The following is a 21,382-nucleotide window of genomic DNA, read 5'->3' on the forward strand; positions in this document are numbered from 1 at the left end:
AATTTTAAAAATATGAACTTCAGACTAGTAAAGAACTGGCGGTTATATTATACATCCTGATGTTTCTATATTTTGTTCATATCGGGTTGATATTTAATGAATAAATTATAGACCTGTCAAAATCAAATATCACAATGCCATACCGGTACAGTCTGATACAAAATGTACATGTACAATGTACCACTTATACAATGACATACAAGTACAGCAATGATACAAAATGTACATGTACCACATATACAATGCCATACAGGTACAGTACAGGTCCAAAATGTACACGTACCACATATACAATGTTATACACGTACAGTACAAGTACAAAATGTACATGTACCACATATACAATGTCATACAGGTACAGTACAGGTACAAAATGTACATGTACCACATATACAATGACATACAGGTACAGTACAGGTACAAAATGTACATGTACCACATATACAATGTAATACAGGTACAAAATGTACATGTACCACATACACAATGTTATACAGGTGCAGTATAGGTACAAATGTACACATACCACATTTACAATGACATACAGGTACAGTACAGGTACAAAATGTACACGTACCACATATACAATGTTATACAGGTACAGTACAAGTACAAAATGTACATGTACCACATATACAATTTTATACAGGTACAGTACCGGTACAAAATGTACATGTACCACATATACAATGCCATACAGGTACAAAATGTACATGTACCACATACACAATGTTATACAGGTACAGTACCGGTACAAAATGTACATGTACCACATATACAATTTTATACAGGTACAGTACAGGTACAAAATGTACATGTACCACATATACAATGTTATACATGTACAGTATAGGTACAAATGTACATGTACCACATATACAATGTAATACAGGTACAGTACAGGTACAAAATGGACATGTACCACATATAAAATGTTATACAGATACAGTATAGGAACAAATGTACACATACCTCATTTACAATGCCATACAGGTACGCTACAGGTACAAAATGTACTTTACCACATATACAATGTTATACAGGTCCACAATGAAACACAATATCACTACAAAATGTACATGTATACTCAGTACAGGTACAAAATGTGCATGCACCACATATACAATGCCATACAGATACACTACAGGTACAAAATGTACTTTACCACATGTACAATGTTATACAGGTACACAATGCAACACAATATCACTACAAAATGTACATGTATACTCAGTACAGGTACAAAATGTGCATGCACCACATATACAATGCCATACAGGTACAGTACAGGGACAAAATGTACATTGACCACATATACAATGTTATACATGTACAGTATAGGTACAATTGTACATGTACCACATATACAATTTTATACAGGTACAGTACAGGTACAAAATGCAAACATACCACATTTACAACGCCATACAGGTACAGTACAGGGACAAAATGTACATGTACCACATCTACAATGCCATACAGGTACGCTACAGGTACAAAATGTACATGTACCACATATACAATTTTATACAGGTACAGTACAGGTACAAAATGCAAACATACCACATTTACAATGCCATACAGGTACACTACAGGGACAAAATGTACATTGACCACATATACAATGTTATACAGGTGCAGTATAGGTACAAATGTAGGCATACCACATTTACAATGCCATACAGGTACAAAATGTACATGTACCACATATACAATTTTATACAGGTACAGTACAGGTACAAAATGTACATGCACCACATATACAATGCCATACACGTACACTACAGGTACAAAATGTACATTTACCATATATACAATGTTATACAGGAACACAATGAAACACAATATCACTACAAAATGTACATGTATACTCAGTACAGGTACAAAATGTGCATGCACCACATATACAATGCCATACACGTACACTACAGGTACAAAATGTACTTTACCACATGTACAATGTTATACAGGTACACAATGCAACACAATATCACTACAAAATGTACATGTATACTCAGTACAGGTACAAAATGTACATTTACCACATATACAATGTTATACAGGAACACAATGAAACACAATATCACTACAAAATGTACATGTATACTCAGTACAGGTACAAAATGTGCATGCACCACATATACAATGCCATACAGGTACACTACAGGTACAAAATGTACTTTACCACATATACAATGTTATACAGGTACACAATGAAACACAATATCACTACAAAATGTACATGTATACTTCTATAATATCACAATGACTTACAATACTGCCTATTACACTGACCACCAATATACCCAAAGTCATCTGTATTCTCCGGGCAGTATCATTTGTTATAATATGCTGGTCCTATTCCAGTTAGTTGTCACCTCGGAAATTTGTCCCATCAGTAAACCGTTAGTGCTATGTTGGACACCTAGATCACTTGTTCTGTCAGTAGACTGTTAGTGCTATGTTGGACACCTAGATCACTTGTCCCATCAGTAAACTGTTAGTGCTATGTTGGACACCTAGATCACTTGTTCTGTAAGTAGACTGTTAGTGCTATGTTGGACACCTAGATCACTTGTCCCATCAGTAAACTGTTAGTGCTATATGGGACACTAGATCACTTGTTTCCTCAGTAGAGTGTTGGTGCTATATCGGACACCTAGATCACTTGTTCCCTCAGTAGAGTGTTGGTGCTATATCGGACACCTAGATCACTTGTTCTGTCAGTAGACTGTTAGTGCTAAGTTGGACACCTAGATCACTTGTTCCCTCAGTAGACTGTTAGTGCTATGTTGGACACCTAGATCACTTTTCCAGTCTGCCCTTGATGTACACATCACTGTTGAGAAACTTGTCCACATCTAGTTTTGTAAGATCAATTGGCGTGTTGCTCTGAAAAAAGTAGGAAACAAAATATTAGGCAAATTAAGCAGAAAAAGAATTAACAGTTGAAATAATTCGCATAGTACTTCCCTTGCTTCAACATCAAAATTTATTCAAGATATTTAGCAGTATACATTTATGTTATCAAACACAAAGTTAGATGTATTTTTGATCTGATAAACACAACAAAACATTGTAATTCAACACTAAATCAAAATTGGTCTCAAAAGTAAACAAAAGTAACTAAGGAACAAGAAGAATCTACTTATAAAGTTGAGAAAAAGCCATCCAGTATTTCTTGAGCAACAGTGAAAAATGTTTCTTAACACACTTGTCCCATTGCAGGAAAAACACTTCAGTTAAGTTTTTTAAACGTATAGTAACCTAGCTTAAAACTGTAGCATGACTGAGCCAGAGTACCATCACTGACCAGGTAGCTCAGTTGGTTCGTATAATGATCGGAGGTCCAGGGTTCAAATTAAAATTTGGCTTTTTGCACTTTACACTCAGAATACTATTATTGATTTTTTTTATCTCACCTTTACTACGTTTTCCTAAAAGTTATGCAACTTTTCATTTCAGAAGTTACGTAGTTAACAGTTTCTGGCAGTTGTATAAGGATCCTATAAACCATCAGAATAAAAGAGAGCCACCTGGTCATCTCATTCTAATGATTTGTCTCAAAATTAAACATTCACAAATAAGAACAGAGAAAGACCCCTTCAGCAGTTTCTGAGAAAAAGAGATAACAATCTCAATTGTTCAAATCGAACATGGTCACATGTTGCCATTTTCTTCACCCATTTAGCTTGTACAACTGAGAACCAAGAAAAACCTACAAAGGAAATTTGAGAAAAATCCTCCGGGTTTTCTTAATCTGATGACGATGGACCGGACTATAGATCTAGACTTAACTCACCTTTTTGGCTCTTTTCGTCTTGACCTGAAAAAAAAATACAAAAAATATTGTATGATTTGCCCTGCACATTAAATTTTCAAAAACATTTTATGATAAGTGAAATTAAAGCTGAAGTGGAACACATGAATTGTTGATAAATATTTTAATGAACCTTATTAACTCTTGTGCTAGCTCAATATCAAACAGAATGAGCAACATTCTAAATTTAACATATCAGTTAATAATTCTCTGCCTCCAACTCACAGGCAAGTTTCTTCTAAAGTTGATAATAGTGTCAGGTGATTGTACCCATACAAGCATCACGACATATTGTCACAAGTTTCATTTCTACTCCAAGCCATGCCAACATTTTCTATAAAGGTATCTGTCATTTTGGGGTAACTTAATACCTTTCCAGCTATCTGAGTATCTATAGGTAGTTTCCCAGTGGAAACCAGTTACTTACCTCCCCACTTTGATAACTGTCCACGTGACGTTTGTGACCTCGTTTGTGAGTTGGGGATGTCTGCCGCTGGGTCGTATTTTTGTTGGAAGTTCCTGATCCAGATGATCGGGGGTGGGATGCTGAAGAACTAGGCCGACCTATAGAGGATCTTGTGTGGACTCTCTCTACATTTTTATTGTCTTTATCATATTCTGTGTTCACATGAGGGGTCCTGTCCTCACTTTTACCAACTCTTCTGTCGTTATTTACACTGGTTTCAAACACTTTCCGCCTTATACTTGGACTTGCATAAACCCTCTCTAGATTTTTACTTCTTGAGGGGCTTTCTGTAGTTCTGTTGAAAACTGTTCTATGTGGAGATGGGCTTTGTGATGACCTTCCTGATATTTTATGACCAGATGGACTTTGTGGTATTCTGTCTGAAGTTTTTCTATGAGATGGATTTCGCGATGTCCTATCTGTACTTTTGCTATGAGATGGACTTTGCGATGTCCTATCTGTATTTTTGCTATGAGATGGACTTTGCGATGTCCTATCTGAAGCTTTTCTATGAGATGGACTTTGTGATTTCCTTTCTGAAGTTCTTTGATCATGAGGAGCACGAGATGGACTTCTTGAAGTCCTACCATGACAAGATAAAGTGTCTGAAGCTCTACTTTCTGTTCTACTGTGATTACCTTGGGTTACATGACTTGAGTCTATGTCTTTCCTGGGGGTCAAAGTTGACTTTCTATTCTTCCGAGGACTCTGTCCAGGAAGTGACACCTTAGCACTAGAATTGTGACTCTCCGACTGGTGTGAATGGTCTCTCATGTTAGTGGAAACATTCCCTTGCTGTGCAGCAGAGGATACAAAGTACAATCCATCCCCACTTTTAAGTGATGCTGTAAACCTCTTTTTTGGTGGAGTTATATATTGGTGGTGGGGTGGCACGTCTTTCTCAGCTGAACCTCCACCACTAGAACCCTTGTCATTACTGGTGGAGTGTTTCACTTGGCTTGTCAGTTTGCCACTATTGTGTGATGATTTCCTTGGCGTGAGTTCCTGGGGATGTTTGAAGGGTCCCCGAGCACTTTGTACAGCATTTTGAGCGTCTTTACTGACCTTCGACACTTCCTTACTTAATGTAATGACTTGAACTCGCCTCGGAACTTTCTCTTTGGCATGATGATCGGCAGAGACTGGCTTGTTTTGTGTTGACAGAGTAACTGTAGAACTAGCTGTTAACTCCGGGCTAATCTTCTGTGAAGCAGTCTGTGTCGTTAAGGAAATACTTTCTGTACGTACAGGACTTTTCTTTTCAGAAGACTGTTGTGTATTTTTCTGTTCTAGAATTTTTCTGATAAAAGCTGACGTGGTCGAGGAAGGCTTGGTGGCAAAGCCAGTTTGCCAAGCTGTCTTTTTAGGACTACATGATACATTACACAAAGAGGTACTGTCATGGCTGATGGTGTGTTCTGTTATGGGAACTTTGGTTATCTCCCCTGCTGACAAATCATGGTCCCAGTCCCCCAATATATCTATGTCATCGTCACTGTCACTCACTTGTGAGACTTGGATATCAGCTTTTGCTGAGTTATTAGGATGATTCTGCGATTTCAACTCTCCACTGTTAGGACTACTTGGAGAAGTCTCCATCCTAGATGACTGATCACTCACTGGATCATCATTACTGTTGCTTAATGCTGAAAAGTATCGAGGACTGTCTCTTCCTGTGCGACAGGGAGGCGGTGTGTTCTCTGCTTGTGTCATGACTTGGTTGTGTCCATCCATGGTATCAAACAGGGAGGGAATCTTGGCAATATCATGGGAGACCTCTGTGATGATGGGCAATTTTGATGGTGCTTTTAGAACTGGAGCAGGTTCAGCCACCTCCTCATCTGTAGTCTCTGCAAAGATATCCTGGTCAGATTGATACTGAGCACAGGGCGATTGACCTACATCTGGTCCTCGAATACCATGATTCAGACGGTTGTCTACAGTGGAACCAACCGTTGAACATGGTACCAAGGAGGTGGTAGTGACTGCTCTCTCCTGCTGCACCACCAAACTTTTCTCACATGACATCTGTGCCAGCACATTTGGGGTAACGTAGATTGTCCCAGATCGATCAGGGATAAAGTCTGTAGGTTCCATCTGAGGTGTGGGAGCCCTTGAGGGCACTTTATGTGGAGCAGGAGAACACACACTTTTGTATGGGGCAGTAGCCATCACAGCAGCAGGTGAGTTGACAACTTGAGGAGTAGCTGGTGAATTGACAATCAATGGAGTTGCAGGGGACTTGACCATCACAGGGGTTGCTGGTGAGTTCAAGACAAACTGTGATTGACAGGCTATAGGTGTAGCTGGGTAAGTTGTTGACGTAACAATAAATGATGCTGGTGTAACAGGAGCAGGTGAGTTGACTATAAACTGAGAATGAGTCAAGACGGGAGCAGTCGAGTGAACTACCGGTGTAGATGCAGCTGTGGACTGCACTGTCTGGGTAGGAGCTGGAGAATATACAATGAACTGTTTTTGACTAACCACAGGTGCTGGAGAACTGACCACCTGGGAAGGTGTCCCTCTACAAGGCACAGCCTGGTGATTTGTAGATGAATTTTCCATTAATTGTGTACCAGTCAAGACAGGAGCTGAACTAAAAAATGTCTGCTGTTGATCTGAAGCTGAAAATACCTGCTTCATAGCATCTTCTAATATATTAGTTGAACTCATCATCGATTGTGAAACTTTTAAAATGCTTTGGTAATCTAGTGATTGGTTGATTACATGGTCTTGTGATCGGTGGGTTGTAGGGCTTTGTGATTGGTTGATGACATGACTTTGGTTTTTAACAGTTGGGTTTATTGTATTACATTTGTTTCCATTGGAGTTTTCAGGCTGGGAATATGAGCCACCTTGATGCGATTTGATTTTGAATGTATCAAATTGGATAGGATTTTGCTGACTTTTTGAGTTACTGTTAGTCACTGACTGATTGCCGATGTCTGACTGCTGAACTTCGACTGTGCCTTGTGATTGCTGGCTATTGTCGCTGGCCTCAGTGGACAAACGTTGATTATCAATGCTGATCATTATATCAGACTCCTTGCCTGTGGGGTTAGTTAGCTGTTGAAGTGTGTCCGGTAAGGGTATAGACACCTTCTGTTGAGTGTGAGGGTTTGGTGAAGTAGGCTTCCTACCTGAGGCTGTATTTCTACTCTCCGACATGTTGACAGGACTAGACCTACAAATCTCCACAGAAATAGCATTGTCTTGAATAGACAAGACAGCACTGCTGATCTCTGATTCATGAATGCTCTTTGCATTATCCAAGACCTGATGTGGAGATGGAATTTTGTCCAGTGTCTCCATAGCTTCATTATTATAATGTTCCGTAAGTTTTAAATTTGAAATGTCCTCCGATGTCTCAGTCTGTTTTCTATCACCATCTTGCTCACATTGATGTATAAGAAGTCCTTGTACTGATGGGCTTGGGGCATGCTTAGATAAAACACTATCTCGACTTGCCATATCGTCATAAGATGGAGAATTCACAACTTCGTGCAGGCTTAATGCTCCCACATTTCCTAGGGTTAAGACTTGACGTTGAGATGTAGCCCCCTTTGTTGGTATGTAGTCAGTGTGAGTTGGTGTACAAATCATCAGTTTGTCGGGTGTACCTGCAGGACTGTTGTTGATGTCTTGAAGAGGTGTGCATGCTGGCTCACTGGGACTTCTGACCTGACCTGATGTCACTGCAACAGTCTTTTCCCCCACATGTGAGGAGGTGTAAGAGGGAATGCCTGGAGATGACAATGCCTTACCCCGAAGTGGAGTGCCATAGGCTTGTTGTGAGGGTGGTCCATCCAGTGAGTCAGTACAGGAGTCGAACTGCCCAACACAACTACCAGTTCTACTACAAGTAGGAGACATCACATTTTGTTGTGAAGCCTTGGTCACCTCTCTTGATGATATTGGAGAATTCATAATGTCCTCACCAGCATTCAACTGTGATTTTCCACGTGTTGATCTCCTTCCTGGAGGTCTACCCATTTTCTTTTTCTTTGTGACTGGAGTTTTCTTGCCGCGACCAAAAGAGGGCTGTCTGAGAGGAGAGGAGACTTCTGTCGAGCTTGAGTGTGGAACTGCAGAACCAAAGTCCAGTGGCCGTGCATATATATCTCTCTGTGTTACCTTGTCAACAGGAATCCCACAATAAACACTGAGATGTTCAGTCATTGATTTCACACCTGACTCCATAACATGATCTCTACGAGCAGACCCATCATCATAACCAGACATACTAGAGCAGGGTGACTCCAGGAAGTCTCGATCTGCAGAGTAGGCATCATTAAGGACAGAAGCATGATCTGGTTGTATGTCCTTCGGTTTGTCACAGGTGGTGGCAGGCACTGGTAGAGAAGGTTGGGAACCATGTAAGTCAGGCATGCTGGGATAGTCTGTGTGACAGGTGTTGGTCGGGGGAGTCTGAGGGGCATCCTTCTGGACGAATGGTAAACATGACGATGTCATTGTTGTCACTACCTTTGAAATACACTCAGTTTGTAGTGAAGATGTCACGGATGGTACAGCTGACAGGGACACAGATAAGATAGAATTACTCTGGGTTGATAAAGGCAGAGATGATGTTATCAAAGTCTGTGTTGTTGTCAGGGTTACATATGATGACGTCACCACAGGTATGCTAGTTGGAACAAGTTGTCCCATAGGAACCAAATCCTTAGCATCAGAAAACTCGCTAAGGGAGTTAACTTCCAGGACAGGTACATGGTGTACACAGCTGCCACTGGGTGATAAAACGGCCATGAATGTTTCATTTCCCTTCTTAGTTTTCCTGGGCTGTTGAACTGTCTGATCACTATTCAAATCGGACATCTTTGCAGCACTTGACCTTGTGACACGTGACCTTTTGACACTTGAGCTTTGAGTTGTGCATTTCTCAGGAGAGGCAATTTTCACTAAAGCTGATAGTTCTACAAAAGAAAATGAACAGAATATGTCAGATCATATTCAATGTGAAGTAACTTGTTTACGATATTAATTGTGACTTCAAAAATAGTTCAGATTGAACTTAATACTGACTATTGTAAGCATTTCAATTCAATTGGTCCATAGTGGTGGAGCCTAAATGGGTTTCAATGGGCATAATCTTCAATGAAAGTCACAATTGAATGATACCAGCATGTACTATAACTAGATGGTTGCTATTTGTACAGCTTTTAGAGAACTGACTTTATCAAAGACAGCAAATGTATATACAAAAGTACTGATGGCTAACCCTAGATATTTCTTTTCTATGATCACACTGCCTAGGATGCTCATAATGATAAAATGTATTTTTTATGAAAATGTCCTGTTCTTCATCTGAATAATCAAACTATGTTGTAGCATTTAATTTCACAAATTGGTTTATAAATAACAAGTCAATAAGTTTGTGAAAAATCTCTTCCACATTGTTTGTTTCATCTCACAATACAGTTGTCAGTAAATTCTTCTTTTAAGTCTTGACAAACACAACTTAATTTTATGTAACCCTATATATATATAGATCCCTTTTAACTTGAAATCTAATGAGAACCAAAACGTTTGAAGATCATTCAATATGCCACCATGATATTTACTTAAAGCAAACTTTTGAAATTTATATGAGATAGAATAGTGCAAGTTTGATCAATATTTATTCCTCAGTTGCTGAGATGTCCTTCATCCAGGGTGTTATCTATGGTCACTTGATATCTATACATTAGTTTCTGAAAAATAATGCCCAAATGTGTTCTGTAAAAGTTTCCATATCCATGCACAGTAATATCTCAATATAGTATTACTGGTTTTACTTACCAACCCCCTCAACAATTCTTGGCTATTGTTGTGATGACAATTTCAAGGCCAAGGGTCAAAGTCAGAAGTTTTGGTTGAAGACAAATAAACATATTCTCCCTACATTATAAGCCAATATAATCTTTACATAAAAAGTGCTTCTTTATATTATAATACCTGAAGACCAAATTCCTGCACCTGATGGATCTAGTGGTTTAGGCTGGACAGATTTTGGGGATGACTTCTGTGGTGGGGGATTTTTCTTCCTGCCCCGACCCTTGGTACTTGGTTTGGCAGCTGGTTTTGGCTGTAGGTCTATCTCTACTACCTGCAATTCAGAAACAATCCTCTCTCAATCTACTTTAAATCATAACACAGAAGCTTAAGCCTTGATTGGTATATTTTATCACATTCCCATTCCAGGAGCAATTCATATACACTGTGTACAGGGAGACATTTGCGAAGAGAAATATGTGCGCTTCATTGGTACGTACAAACAGTGTTAACTCTCAAACCTCATGGTAGATACTATGTATACTAGTATATGCCAACATGATTAATTACATACATACATTCAGTGTTATTAAGTCTAGACCAATCACTATGAAAAACAATACAAACCAAAAAATTTAGGACTAGTATTGAACATTTATTAATGGAAAAAGAATCACTCCAATATCATGTATTATAAACTTATTAAATCTAGACCAATCACTATGAAAAACAATACAAACCAAAATTTTAGGACTAGTATATTGAACATTAATTAATGGAAAAAGAGTCACTCCAATATCATGTATTGTAAACTCATTTTTGATTCAAAATCTTTCATAACACAGGCTTCATTTTTGGATAAATCATGATCAGTGCAACTGGGTTTTCATATCTACAGGTACCTATTACATATTGCATATAGAAAATATTGAAACAGATATTCAAGAATTTCACATTTAACTCCATACCTCTCCTTTGGCTTTAGCTTCCAGTTTATCCATAAGACTACGGATGTTGATGGTTGGCAATGACTTTGGGGAGGTAGTTGGAACAGCTGAATGGGGCTTGGCAAACACCGCTGGAGAGGTAGATGGAACAGCTGGGATTTTTTTTGTTAATTCTTGACTGGAGGTAATGCCTGTCACACAAGGCAAAACAAGACCAGCATTGACTCGCCCAGTGATGGGAGTACTGCTATGTTGTCCGTCATTCATGCCGCTCACAAATGTAGAATATGAAGCTGACAAGGTGCTTCCTCTCACCTCACTGGTGTGACACTGACTTGTCACACATGGCTTGACTGGTGATTGTATAGTGAACGACGATAAAGGATCTGGCAAGTCATCATCATTGACAGAGCTCCTGAGGGACAGCACAGGGAAACCGTGAGGGGAGGTAAGGGTGGACTCTACCGTCTCTTTACCATAACCAGTGGAGAAAGACGAGGTGATTGGTTGTATGGATGTCACTGCTGTTGTGATTGGCTGGGACGAGAGTCTAGAAGTGATTGGTTGATGGGATGTGACAGTTGCCAGAGCCTGAGCTGTCACACATATTGTCACACTTTGTACAGCTGAGGTAGCAAACTGCTGAGAAGCACTATCACAAGTTGTCAATGGCAACTGGGTTTTAACATTACTTGTCTTTGGCTGGTGTAAGGTCGAAGATGTCACACTGCCTGTGATTGGAAACTGTGTGGCACGAGCTTCATCTCTGGTTGTGGTTGTTGTATATTGAGTAATGCTGTGGAATGATTCAGCATTGCTTGTTGGAGAGTTTGAAAAATTTGGCACAGATATTTTGAATAAGTTGCTTTCAATGTCTTCTGATATTGGCATAAAATTGGTAGGAGGAGTAAAAGGTATGTTCTCCGATGTCAGCCCACCAAAGGACCTGTCAGATGCCGGGACAAAATCCATCTTACTACCTAAAGTATAAAAAAGAAACATTCAATGACATACAGTTCAATATTCCTGCAAAAATTATGTGAAGTAACAGCAAATTGTTGTTTATACATGTATGTATTTCTCTGTAACTTTTATAAATAAACTCAGTCAAATGGCACAAACAACTACAAAGATATGCATACATATATGTTACTATTTGAATTGATAATAAACTATATGGAATGAACAGTGACAGGGACCAAGCAAATACCAACATTGTAGCCAGATAAAACAAGCTGTGGTAATACCCTGCACCCTGTTCTGTGGTACATACACCACACAGGTTTCCAAAGCTTACCTGAGGAGCCAGGTTGTGGCTGCTGTGTAGTGTTTCTGGTGGAGGACTGTACTAGTCCATTACTGCGACTCTTGTGTTCGCTGTCTGTAAAATCACGGTCATGGGCGGCCTCATCCACTGAAAGGAGACACACACAGTTCAACAGAATTACTTTGTAAGATTCAATACAGCAAAACATAATCAACTTTTTATTTTGTTGGTCCATTCCATAAGCCTGGGGTGGACTTTCTTATGATACTGAATTGTGACTGAGTACAGAGGCATTTGTTTGTAAAAGGAGAACATATTGAGTGTTTTAAGCCCTTGGATTTTTTTCAATGTTTTTACTCAGCTGCCGATATTCTGGTAGAAAAATTATATCAATTCAAATTTAAGCTAACAAATTAATCAAAAGCTTACAAACAAGAACGAGCAAGCACGGAGTAAGTTGTCATTTTCGTACTGATTCACCTAAAACAGTGAATAGCGCTTCTGTGAATAACAAATAACCAGAAAATGGAGGCAGAAGTGAAAATTAATAATTTGCGAAATCGACCTAATATTTTGATTGGCTTTAATCAGTGCATTTAAAACTTTCATTGGTTCTCGTTTTCAGCCCATATTTTATGAATGGAATCTTCAGTTTTGTGAATCGCTTTCTGCAAGAGGGCAGTTGAGGAAAATTGAAATCAGTATGAGGACAAAACCTCACATTTCCAAGGCAATTCTAACAATCATTAATATGCATTTAATAAAAGGTTTTTGTTGTCAAGCTCTGTGTGCAAGTTGTTGGTATGACAACAACTACAAAGATTTGGTCAAAACACAGAGACAATTGGAAACACACAAAATGTACTTTCATGTCCACATATCATCCAAAATCCAAAACAATTGAGACAATCTTAGAAGATATGCAAAACATTTAAACTTAACACACGTGTTAATCAATATGTTTTAAGCTTGTTTCTATACATTTCATGAATGTTAGTTAGAATTGTAGAATATACAAAAATGAGTGAAATTTTCTTATATATTTTGTTTTTAGTTAAAAACAATTTGAATCCTTTAGTAATCAAACTATTTGATTTCATTCCCTGATCTAAATCTTAAGCCAGGTTGATCTGTTATCACAAAACATTTCTTCAGTTGAAACAGATGATCATGAGATACCTATATTATCAAAGTTGGTTGATGTTGAAGCTGTATCAAACTTTAAAGATATTCTTAGAGACATTCCAAAGACTAACTTACGATAACAAACACCTGCAGAGAACAGCCACTCAAAATTCGGATCCCTCTCTGTGAGTTCTATAATTCCATTGATGGAAGATGCTGGCATCTGTGTTTCCTACATAAAGAAACAGGACGGTCAGTGTAATATTAATATCAGTATCAGAATATATATTATACTGTAGATAGAACTTTTGAACATTAATATCAACCAAAAATGTTTGCCCTCTGAATTATAGACATGGTTCCCATCAAGTATAGAGGTATGATATATATAATGAAATATCAACACCGGAGACATAATCATGATGCAATGATCTTTATGTCCAGCTGTAATTAGTAGAAAGGAATACTGTTATGAATTTGTAATTATTTTTCACACATCTTTAACAGTGATTTAATGAAGCTGATTTCCAAGCCCTGGACTTCCCTTTTTTGGCTGGGACTCAACTTATATGGCACTATGATTTTACTTGGCACTCAAGCACATTTCAAAATTCTTGGCTTGGACACACTGAAAAATATTCTACAAAATTTTCATCTGATATAAAATATTTTGGCTACAATCCATTTCAGGTCCAGACACATGCACTTGTATCTGGCAAGTGACAGAAAGTGTTACTGAATCAGGGCTCACCCTGGACAGAAATAATTAGTAGCCAATATTTTTGAAACAGTGGCCATACTTTCTCAGCCTCCAACCGTTACGGATATAGGCCCTCCATTAAAATCATTCAATATTTAATATTTTTGAAGTGCAATACTATTCAACAAGATGTCAAATTAAGGAGTAATCTGTTAAAATTAAAATGTTGTTATACATCATGCCTATAATTTAATCCATAATATGATATTTTTTTAATACTTTCAGATGATAAAGCTTTAATTATAAGAAAATATGACTTAAATCAAAATGCTGAAAATTTCCACCAGAACTTTTTTAATTCTTTTCAAAAGAGAGAAAAATCAGACTTTATCTCATTTTCTTGACAAAGGAATTGTGAAAAAAAATAGGTTGAAAAGTTTAAATGTTAAGATATTATTCGCCTTCGGGCTTAGATAGTCTAATTCCGTGCCTTCAAGCTAAAAATTAAACTTATAAAAATCCAAATCAAAAGTAGCCTCAGTGATGCAATATTGATAATTATTTTTCCTGGGTTTACATTCACTGTATACGTAATTCATGTTTTATGTAAAAAAAACACTATATATATTTTAAAATATCACACATTTCAAATGCAAATGGCAGAAAAACACATTTGAAAGGAAAAGGACTAATTTATAACGGTATTGACCAACCCTTCGAAATAAAACGGGAGCACATCACATCGCGCAACTTGGCCATTCCCGTGTTGTCGATTGGCACCTAATATAAGCGACCGTCGAAGACATTCTGAACAGCTTGCTGTTCAAAAAACTGCATAACTGCGATGCTAAATAACTTTTCTTGACCACTTGAAATTCTATAACATCTTACCACGAAAGTACATTGATATGATACCTCGTTTGAAGTGATCTGAACGGCCGAAAATCGGCACTTCAACATGGTGTTTCAAGGCGATACTTATACTATCTAATCAAGTATATCGGATGCATTTATGCTTGCTACTGTACTTGAATAGGTGAATGAAGACCATGCACACTTATTTAATATATATTAACCCATGTTGGATGCAGTGTTTGTAACAAGATGATCAGATCGGCTTACGGCGCCGCCAAATGTACGTGTGCAAATCAACCTATGCGTGACTGGCTTATCAGACTGTTTTCTCAACGTCAATGGATCATCCAATTAACTTGACCCCACTGTCCATTAATGAACACAAATTATAACACCTGTTGCCATCTGAAGCTTGATAATTGACTTCACAACTTAGACAAAAGCATTATTAAACTTGCAGCAGTACAGCGTGCGCTGATCTGTGACGGCCCTGATTATGTTTACGCAATCAGTGTCAACCACAATACACACGTGAGTAGACAGATCCATTTTTAAGGTGATACCTGTTGGTCAAGTATATCCTCGAGAGAGCGACCTATGAAGGGACTATCAGGGATTGAATCCACATGAGGAAGGGCAGCTGGTGTACCAGGGTCTGGGATCACCTCAGGGTGAAGACTCTTGTTGATGTTCTCAGCAAGTTTGTGTGGAAGCAATGGATCATTCATGATGTGCTCCAATATTTGCTGTAAAGTGAAAGAAAGACACAGATTATATAGTGTCATATTCATTGACAACAACACAAAATAGGATCATTATTCAAACAAAGGAATCACTCCATTTTATGACAGTTATGACAGATTTGATATTTTTTTATTTTTTTTTTAGAATACAAACTTAACTGTGAACCCTAAAAGTAATAGAAAAAATTCGTCAGAAACAAAAGTATTATACAAAAATATGTTATGTGTGCATGAAATGATTTTGATGACACAATAAAGTTTCTACTGCCTGTTCCAATCAGTTACTTAACCTCAAATTCAACCTCCAAACAGACAGCTAAATCAATAACCTAAGTGAAGCTAGGTTGAAGGGAGACAACTTGATCAATCTACTGTGTACCCAATCTGTTGCAAAAGGGCCAGTTAGTTAGAGATGAACAAATATGGCAGGGACTGTAAACAATGCTACAGACTGTTCAAAACAGAGAATATGTTTCCTGGATTTCTCATTAAAAAGGGAAATAAGACGAAGAAGACACAACAGCTGGGACAGAGACAGTGACCAAAACCCAACTGATTAAGACAATGACAAAGCTGCCAATGACAAAGCTGCCAATGACACAGACATTGGACTCGTAAATAAGTAATATAGAACAGTACTTTTGTTTATTTCAGGCATTGAAATAGATCTAATTGAAGGAAATTGTGTATCCTTAAACCTGTTACCAGTAAGGAGTTTTTCAGAGGAAATGACACACAGGTTTTTTAAGTTCAGAGGTGGCACAAAACAAAACGTCAATAATGTTAACTTCAACATAGAAGAACACATGTTTATGCTTTCACAACACACACAAGTACACATTTGTCCAGGTTGACATGTCACTTATATTACAGAAAAAGAGTAGTTCTTTTTCTTGTTGAACATGACACACATTTGTGAATAAATAAAACAAATATATGGGTACAACATTTAGGATTTCTTACAGGGAAGGAGTTTTCCAGGGCTGATCCATCGGTGCTGTTACTACTTTCATTGTGGCTACCTATACCATGTGCTATACTGGAGTCAGACTTATTCTGTCTGCGAAGTTCTCCTTGTGGTTTTCTCTTTGGTGGTCTATAATAAATAAAACACACTTTGGTCAACATGGTTCAAAACTTAAATCAGCTCGTCAAATAAAACACCAATTAATTGTGAAACATGGACATTTGACAATCAGTATCTTATTTACTTCTAGCTGATATCACTGTGTAATTTGCTTTTACAGTACAGATCAAATTATCTTACTGATAGTGTTTCCCAAACAATCCATGCTTTGAATTCAAAAATATGCATAGTTATTTGCAGCAAATCGAAAATGATGTCCCTGTCAGATATTCAACTCCTTGCTGATTGTTACCAATCTAATTAAAATTATGTCTTCACATCGCTGCCGTTTACTGATATGTCGCGTTGAAGATCTAACAACATCCCATAGAGGGTCACGTCAGAGGTCAACATGAATGCATTATCGTATTTATAACAAGCCAATCAAAATGTGACATAACTCTTTCTTTCAACCAGTCAGAAAGCAGGACCTGTAGCATTTAATGCAGACACCTCGTAGCCCAAAATCCACTTTTTCGTCTGGTCCAGTGATAGTTTGAATATTGCGAAGCCTGTCATTGGTTAATTTTAGTTTCAGGTTGTTAAACTTTTTAACGACAACATCACCAGAAGAGGAAGTCTTTCTTATTTCAAAGCAAAATCCACAAATTGTACAAACGTTGTCTTGTAGATAGACACGGCGTGGTGTCATGGGCGCCGCCATTTTCGATGCTCATTTGACACCTCTCGGTCTTTTATCATAGCAAGTGTGTTCCGAAATCATTACATCATCATTTACAGAAATGCGTAAGCTCTCATCTGATTGGTTAACGCAAAGGTCGCCTGAACATGACCCTCTACGGGATGTTGTTAGATCTTCAACGCGACATATCAGTAAACGGGAGCGATGTGAAGATATAATTTTTATTAGATTGGATTGTTACACACTTACTAAATACTTTACTTTCAAAAGAGATATACTGAATAATTAGAATAGGTGTTCTATCTCCTACTACGATACACTGTGTAGGCATGATACACATAGTGATGGAGTTTCAAATAAAGTATAACATTCAGTTGTTCAGAAGTTATTTTCCAAAAATACTACGACTTTTTCGAAGTATGAATCCTAATTATAAGCTTCCTGAAACAATACTCACTTGTTCGAAATTTAGAACAGGTAGCTATTTGACCCCTTATATTAGTGATCTTGAACTTATTACATACACCCGATGGCTGTACAAGAAGTACTGTCTGGTAGGAATCATTATAAATATATCTATAAAATATCGAGCCATTCATAAGTTATTGCCTGGGCAATAATTAGAAAACAAAACATCGTCTTGTTTGATCAATTAATTCATGCTAGGTGCATCTGTCTGTTGCCAGGATGAGACTAGGTAGACACAGTCGCATCATATAACCTCCACAGTTTCACTAATAGGGAGTTGTTCTATCTGACAGCGTAAGCCTATTAACATCATATAACCCCCACAGTTTCACTAAAAGGGAGTCGTTCTATCTGACAGCGTAAGCCTACTCACATCATATAACCCCCACAGTTTCACTAATAGGGAGTCGTTCTGTCTAACAGCATAAGCCTACTCACATCATATAACCCCCACAGTTTCAATAATAGGGAGTTGTTCTATCTGACAGTGTTAGTCTACTCACATCATATAACCCCCACAGTTTCAATAATAGGGAGTTGTTCTATCTAACAGCATAAGCCTACTCACATCATATAACCCCCACAGTTCCACTAATAGGGAGTTGTTCTATCTAACAGCGTAAGCCTATTTACTCCATATTTAGAGGATGATTGCTACATTATCTTCAAATGTACATAATTAGTAGATCAGAGGGGCTAACATTTCTTGTTTAACACACAGAACTTTTCTGATAACAAGTAGTTTCTGTTTAAGAAGAATGAACAAGCTTTTTGTAACATTTCACAGACAATATACCTCTTCCGCCTTGGTGACTTCTCCAATCCAGGCTCCACAGTAGTATGGTTTTTGACAGGTGTTTTGTGAGATGACACAAGACCAACAGCTGGTGAGCCTGGAACATTTGTCATTTCTGTGTCAGCATGTGCAGCTACTGTTGAAACTGTCATTGTGACTGAGGAAATGGATGGAACCATGGGAACCTTTCTGGCAGACAATTCTGAAGAGCCAAAAGTAAACCAATATTGTCAGTGTTCAAAAGAATATTTGTAAATTTGAATCAGGAAACATTACTGATGTAAAATACATATGGTCAAAATGTTTTATAGCCAATAAATCCATAATGTAATTAGAGAGTAACATTTCATACAAGTATTGACAGCTCTGTTAATATTTTTAATATTGATAATTTCTTGAATATATATATGTATTATTAAATATGACTATTACACCAAACTTTTATTCATATGCAATCATTTTGTATACCATGATAAGTCATTAGTGTTACTGAGTTAAGATATAGATTAGTAACATATGGAATTGTTACTGGACAATAGGACTAAGATGAAGCATTTTTTATTTAATTAAACATGAATTACAGTAGATGTATCAGTACACTGCACTACAAACCTGTAACTTTGTTAACTGTAGAGCATTCTGATGCTTGGTATTTTTCAGAAGAATTCTGCAAAGTACAGACTGTATCTGACCTTGGACTTGGTAAAGCTTTAATAGGTCTCATTTCACTAGAACCTTCTTTTGTTGGTTGGGATGTAGGTAATTTCATTATTTCAGTTCCACTAGGGACATCCACTGACATTTCGTACACATCAGAGTCATTATCATCGGGTCCTTCACCACCATCTGATGGTGAGGCTGGCTGTGATAGACTGTAATCCGAGTCAGCCTTGTTCTGCAAAATTGCCCGGGTGACCACCAGTGGCGTGACAAGTGTTTTGGAGTTGTGGGGCTGGATGATATCTGGATCAACATTGGTTACAGAAGCTTTGATTTGATTACGTCGCCGTTCCACCATCTGCATTCGTGTCCTGGACTTTTGGTTTTCATGGCCTTTGTATACCAAATTTGAATTAGAAGCCATACGTTTCTTGATATTGTCCACAACTGAGTCAAACTGACACCATAGGGAACTTAGAGCCGGGTTTGGTGTTAATTTCTTGGTAGTTTCTGAAAAAAATAAAATAAATATAAAGTCATCTGTATTTTTCAGTGACAAGTGCTAGGCCCACTCATTTTGAAAATGAGGAAATAAAAAAGAAGAAAAGAATATTTTTTTGCAGGAACAACTATGAAAAACTGATTAGGAAAAATTGCATGCGTAACCTTCACATGAAATTTGATAAAGATCTGTCCATCACTTTTGAAAAACAGTATTTAAAACAAAATTGATTAAGGATGGGCCCCAATAACAGTGATATAAACAATATGATGGTAGTAGGCTTAAAAAACACAGTGCATGGTTTACACAACTGGGCCAATGTGATCTCTTGATTCATCGAATTGTGTATGCTAGTGGCAAGCCATATGCACTAAATACATTTCAATAGACTGCAATTATATATATTCTTCGTCAGTTTGCAAATGAATGTATACCGAATATGTCTATTTCTCATGAGACAAGCAAGGAAGAAATAATATGGTGGAATGCTTGGAGGTATATCATGATCACCACGGAATTAGATTATCTAAGTCTGTGATATCACTATTCCTCATCCTACTACAACTGTATATATTGAAATTGTTGTTTGTAATATTTCAACAAATTGAATGAAATTTGCTAATGGTATGGTTTTGAAGTGATAGAGTCTTGCTTGTCCTCCACAAAGGTATTTCTTCTAATCAGTTCTATATACGGTCACGATACCACACCAAATGGTATATTGTAACATCATAATCAAAGTAAACCATTGAAATAATTACCATCTAAAACTTTCACAATTATGATGTGTAAATACCATAATATTTTCATTCTCACCTGCTACTCTTAGAGCCCCATATTCTTCCAGGATCTGCATAAGGGCCAAACCATTGATTGTCAATGGGTAATATTGGCCCTTCTTCATGAAGTTGACATATTCGCTTAGATGAGGACATTCTTTCACAAAGTTCTTGTAAGTTTTGACGTAGCCTTCCGATTGTAGATAACCTGAAGTAAATCAAGCAAATTTTCAAAACAAAGAAATATACAATGAAATAAATACGAAAATGTGACAACATTGAAACCCAGCATCCCAAAAACACGAAATTGAATTTTGTCAACATCAACAAAACTTTCCCGTGATTGAAATGGGTAACATATTTCATACAAAGACAATAATAGGACACAAACCTAAAACCAGACGGGCGATTTCAGACGGTAGAAAATACAAGCTGTCACATGCCATATCATATGTGATCTTAAATTATGGCATGAGAGTCTTTTACATTTCAAAACATCGTCAGTAGTAAACACGAATAATGGCGGGCACGATCGGGTATTTACTTTGCGGTTGTCGTAAAATTAAAAAAAAAATCCCGTAAAAAAATATAGCTGATTGACACCAAAAATAAATAATTTATGTAGCTGTCTTAAACTGCAATAATCTTCAATAAATCATGGATATATTATATACTATTTTGATAAAGATAATAATGAATGACGTAATACA

The 21,382-nt window shown here is 37.4% G+C and overlaps 1 protein-coding gene across 2 annotated transcripts; it reads right to left on the bottom strand.

Annotated features, from left to right (window-relative positions):
- Positions 1 to 2,183: 2,183 nt before the first annotated feature.
- On the bottom strand, positions 2,184 to 21,199 carry LOC110465729 (mucin-17-like). Of its 2 annotated transcripts, XR_002464647.1 has the most exons (14): positions 21,064 to 21,199; positions 20,710 to 20,880; positions 19,344 to 19,901; positions 18,732 to 18,933; positions 16,662 to 16,794; positions 15,519 to 15,701; positions 13,536 to 13,632; positions 12,306 to 12,422; positions 11,030 to 11,988; positions 10,245 to 10,395; positions 4,248 to 9,223; positions 3,803 to 3,826; positions 2,707 to 2,892; positions 2,184 to 2,566 (listed from the first exon to the last, which is right to left on the bottom strand). XR_002464647.1 is itself a non-coding variant. In XM_021521743.1 (13 exons), the coding sequence occupies exons 1-13, from the start codon at positions 21,116 to 21,118 to the stop codon at positions 2,806 to 2,808; spliced, it is 7,713 nt and encodes a 2,570-aa protein (XP_021377418.1). In that variant the 5' UTR covers positions 21,119 to 21,199; the 3' UTR covers positions 2,184 to 2,805. The 2 variants fall into 2 exon arrangements, 1 of the variants encoding a protein (XP_021377418.1); XM_021521743.1 differs by having other exon boundaries at positions 2,184 to 2,892.
- Positions 21,200 to 21,382: the final 183 nt, after the last annotated feature.

Source organism: Mizuhopecten yessoensis, unplaced genomic scaffold (assembly GCF_002113885.1).
Source record: "Mizuhopecten yessoensis strain PY_sf001 unplaced genomic scaffold, ASM211388v2 scaffold11099, whole genome shotgun sequence".
In the NCBI taxonomy this organism is placed as follows: domain Eukaryota; kingdom Metazoa; phylum Mollusca; class Bivalvia; order Pectinida; family Pectinidae; genus Mizuhopecten; species Mizuhopecten yessoensis.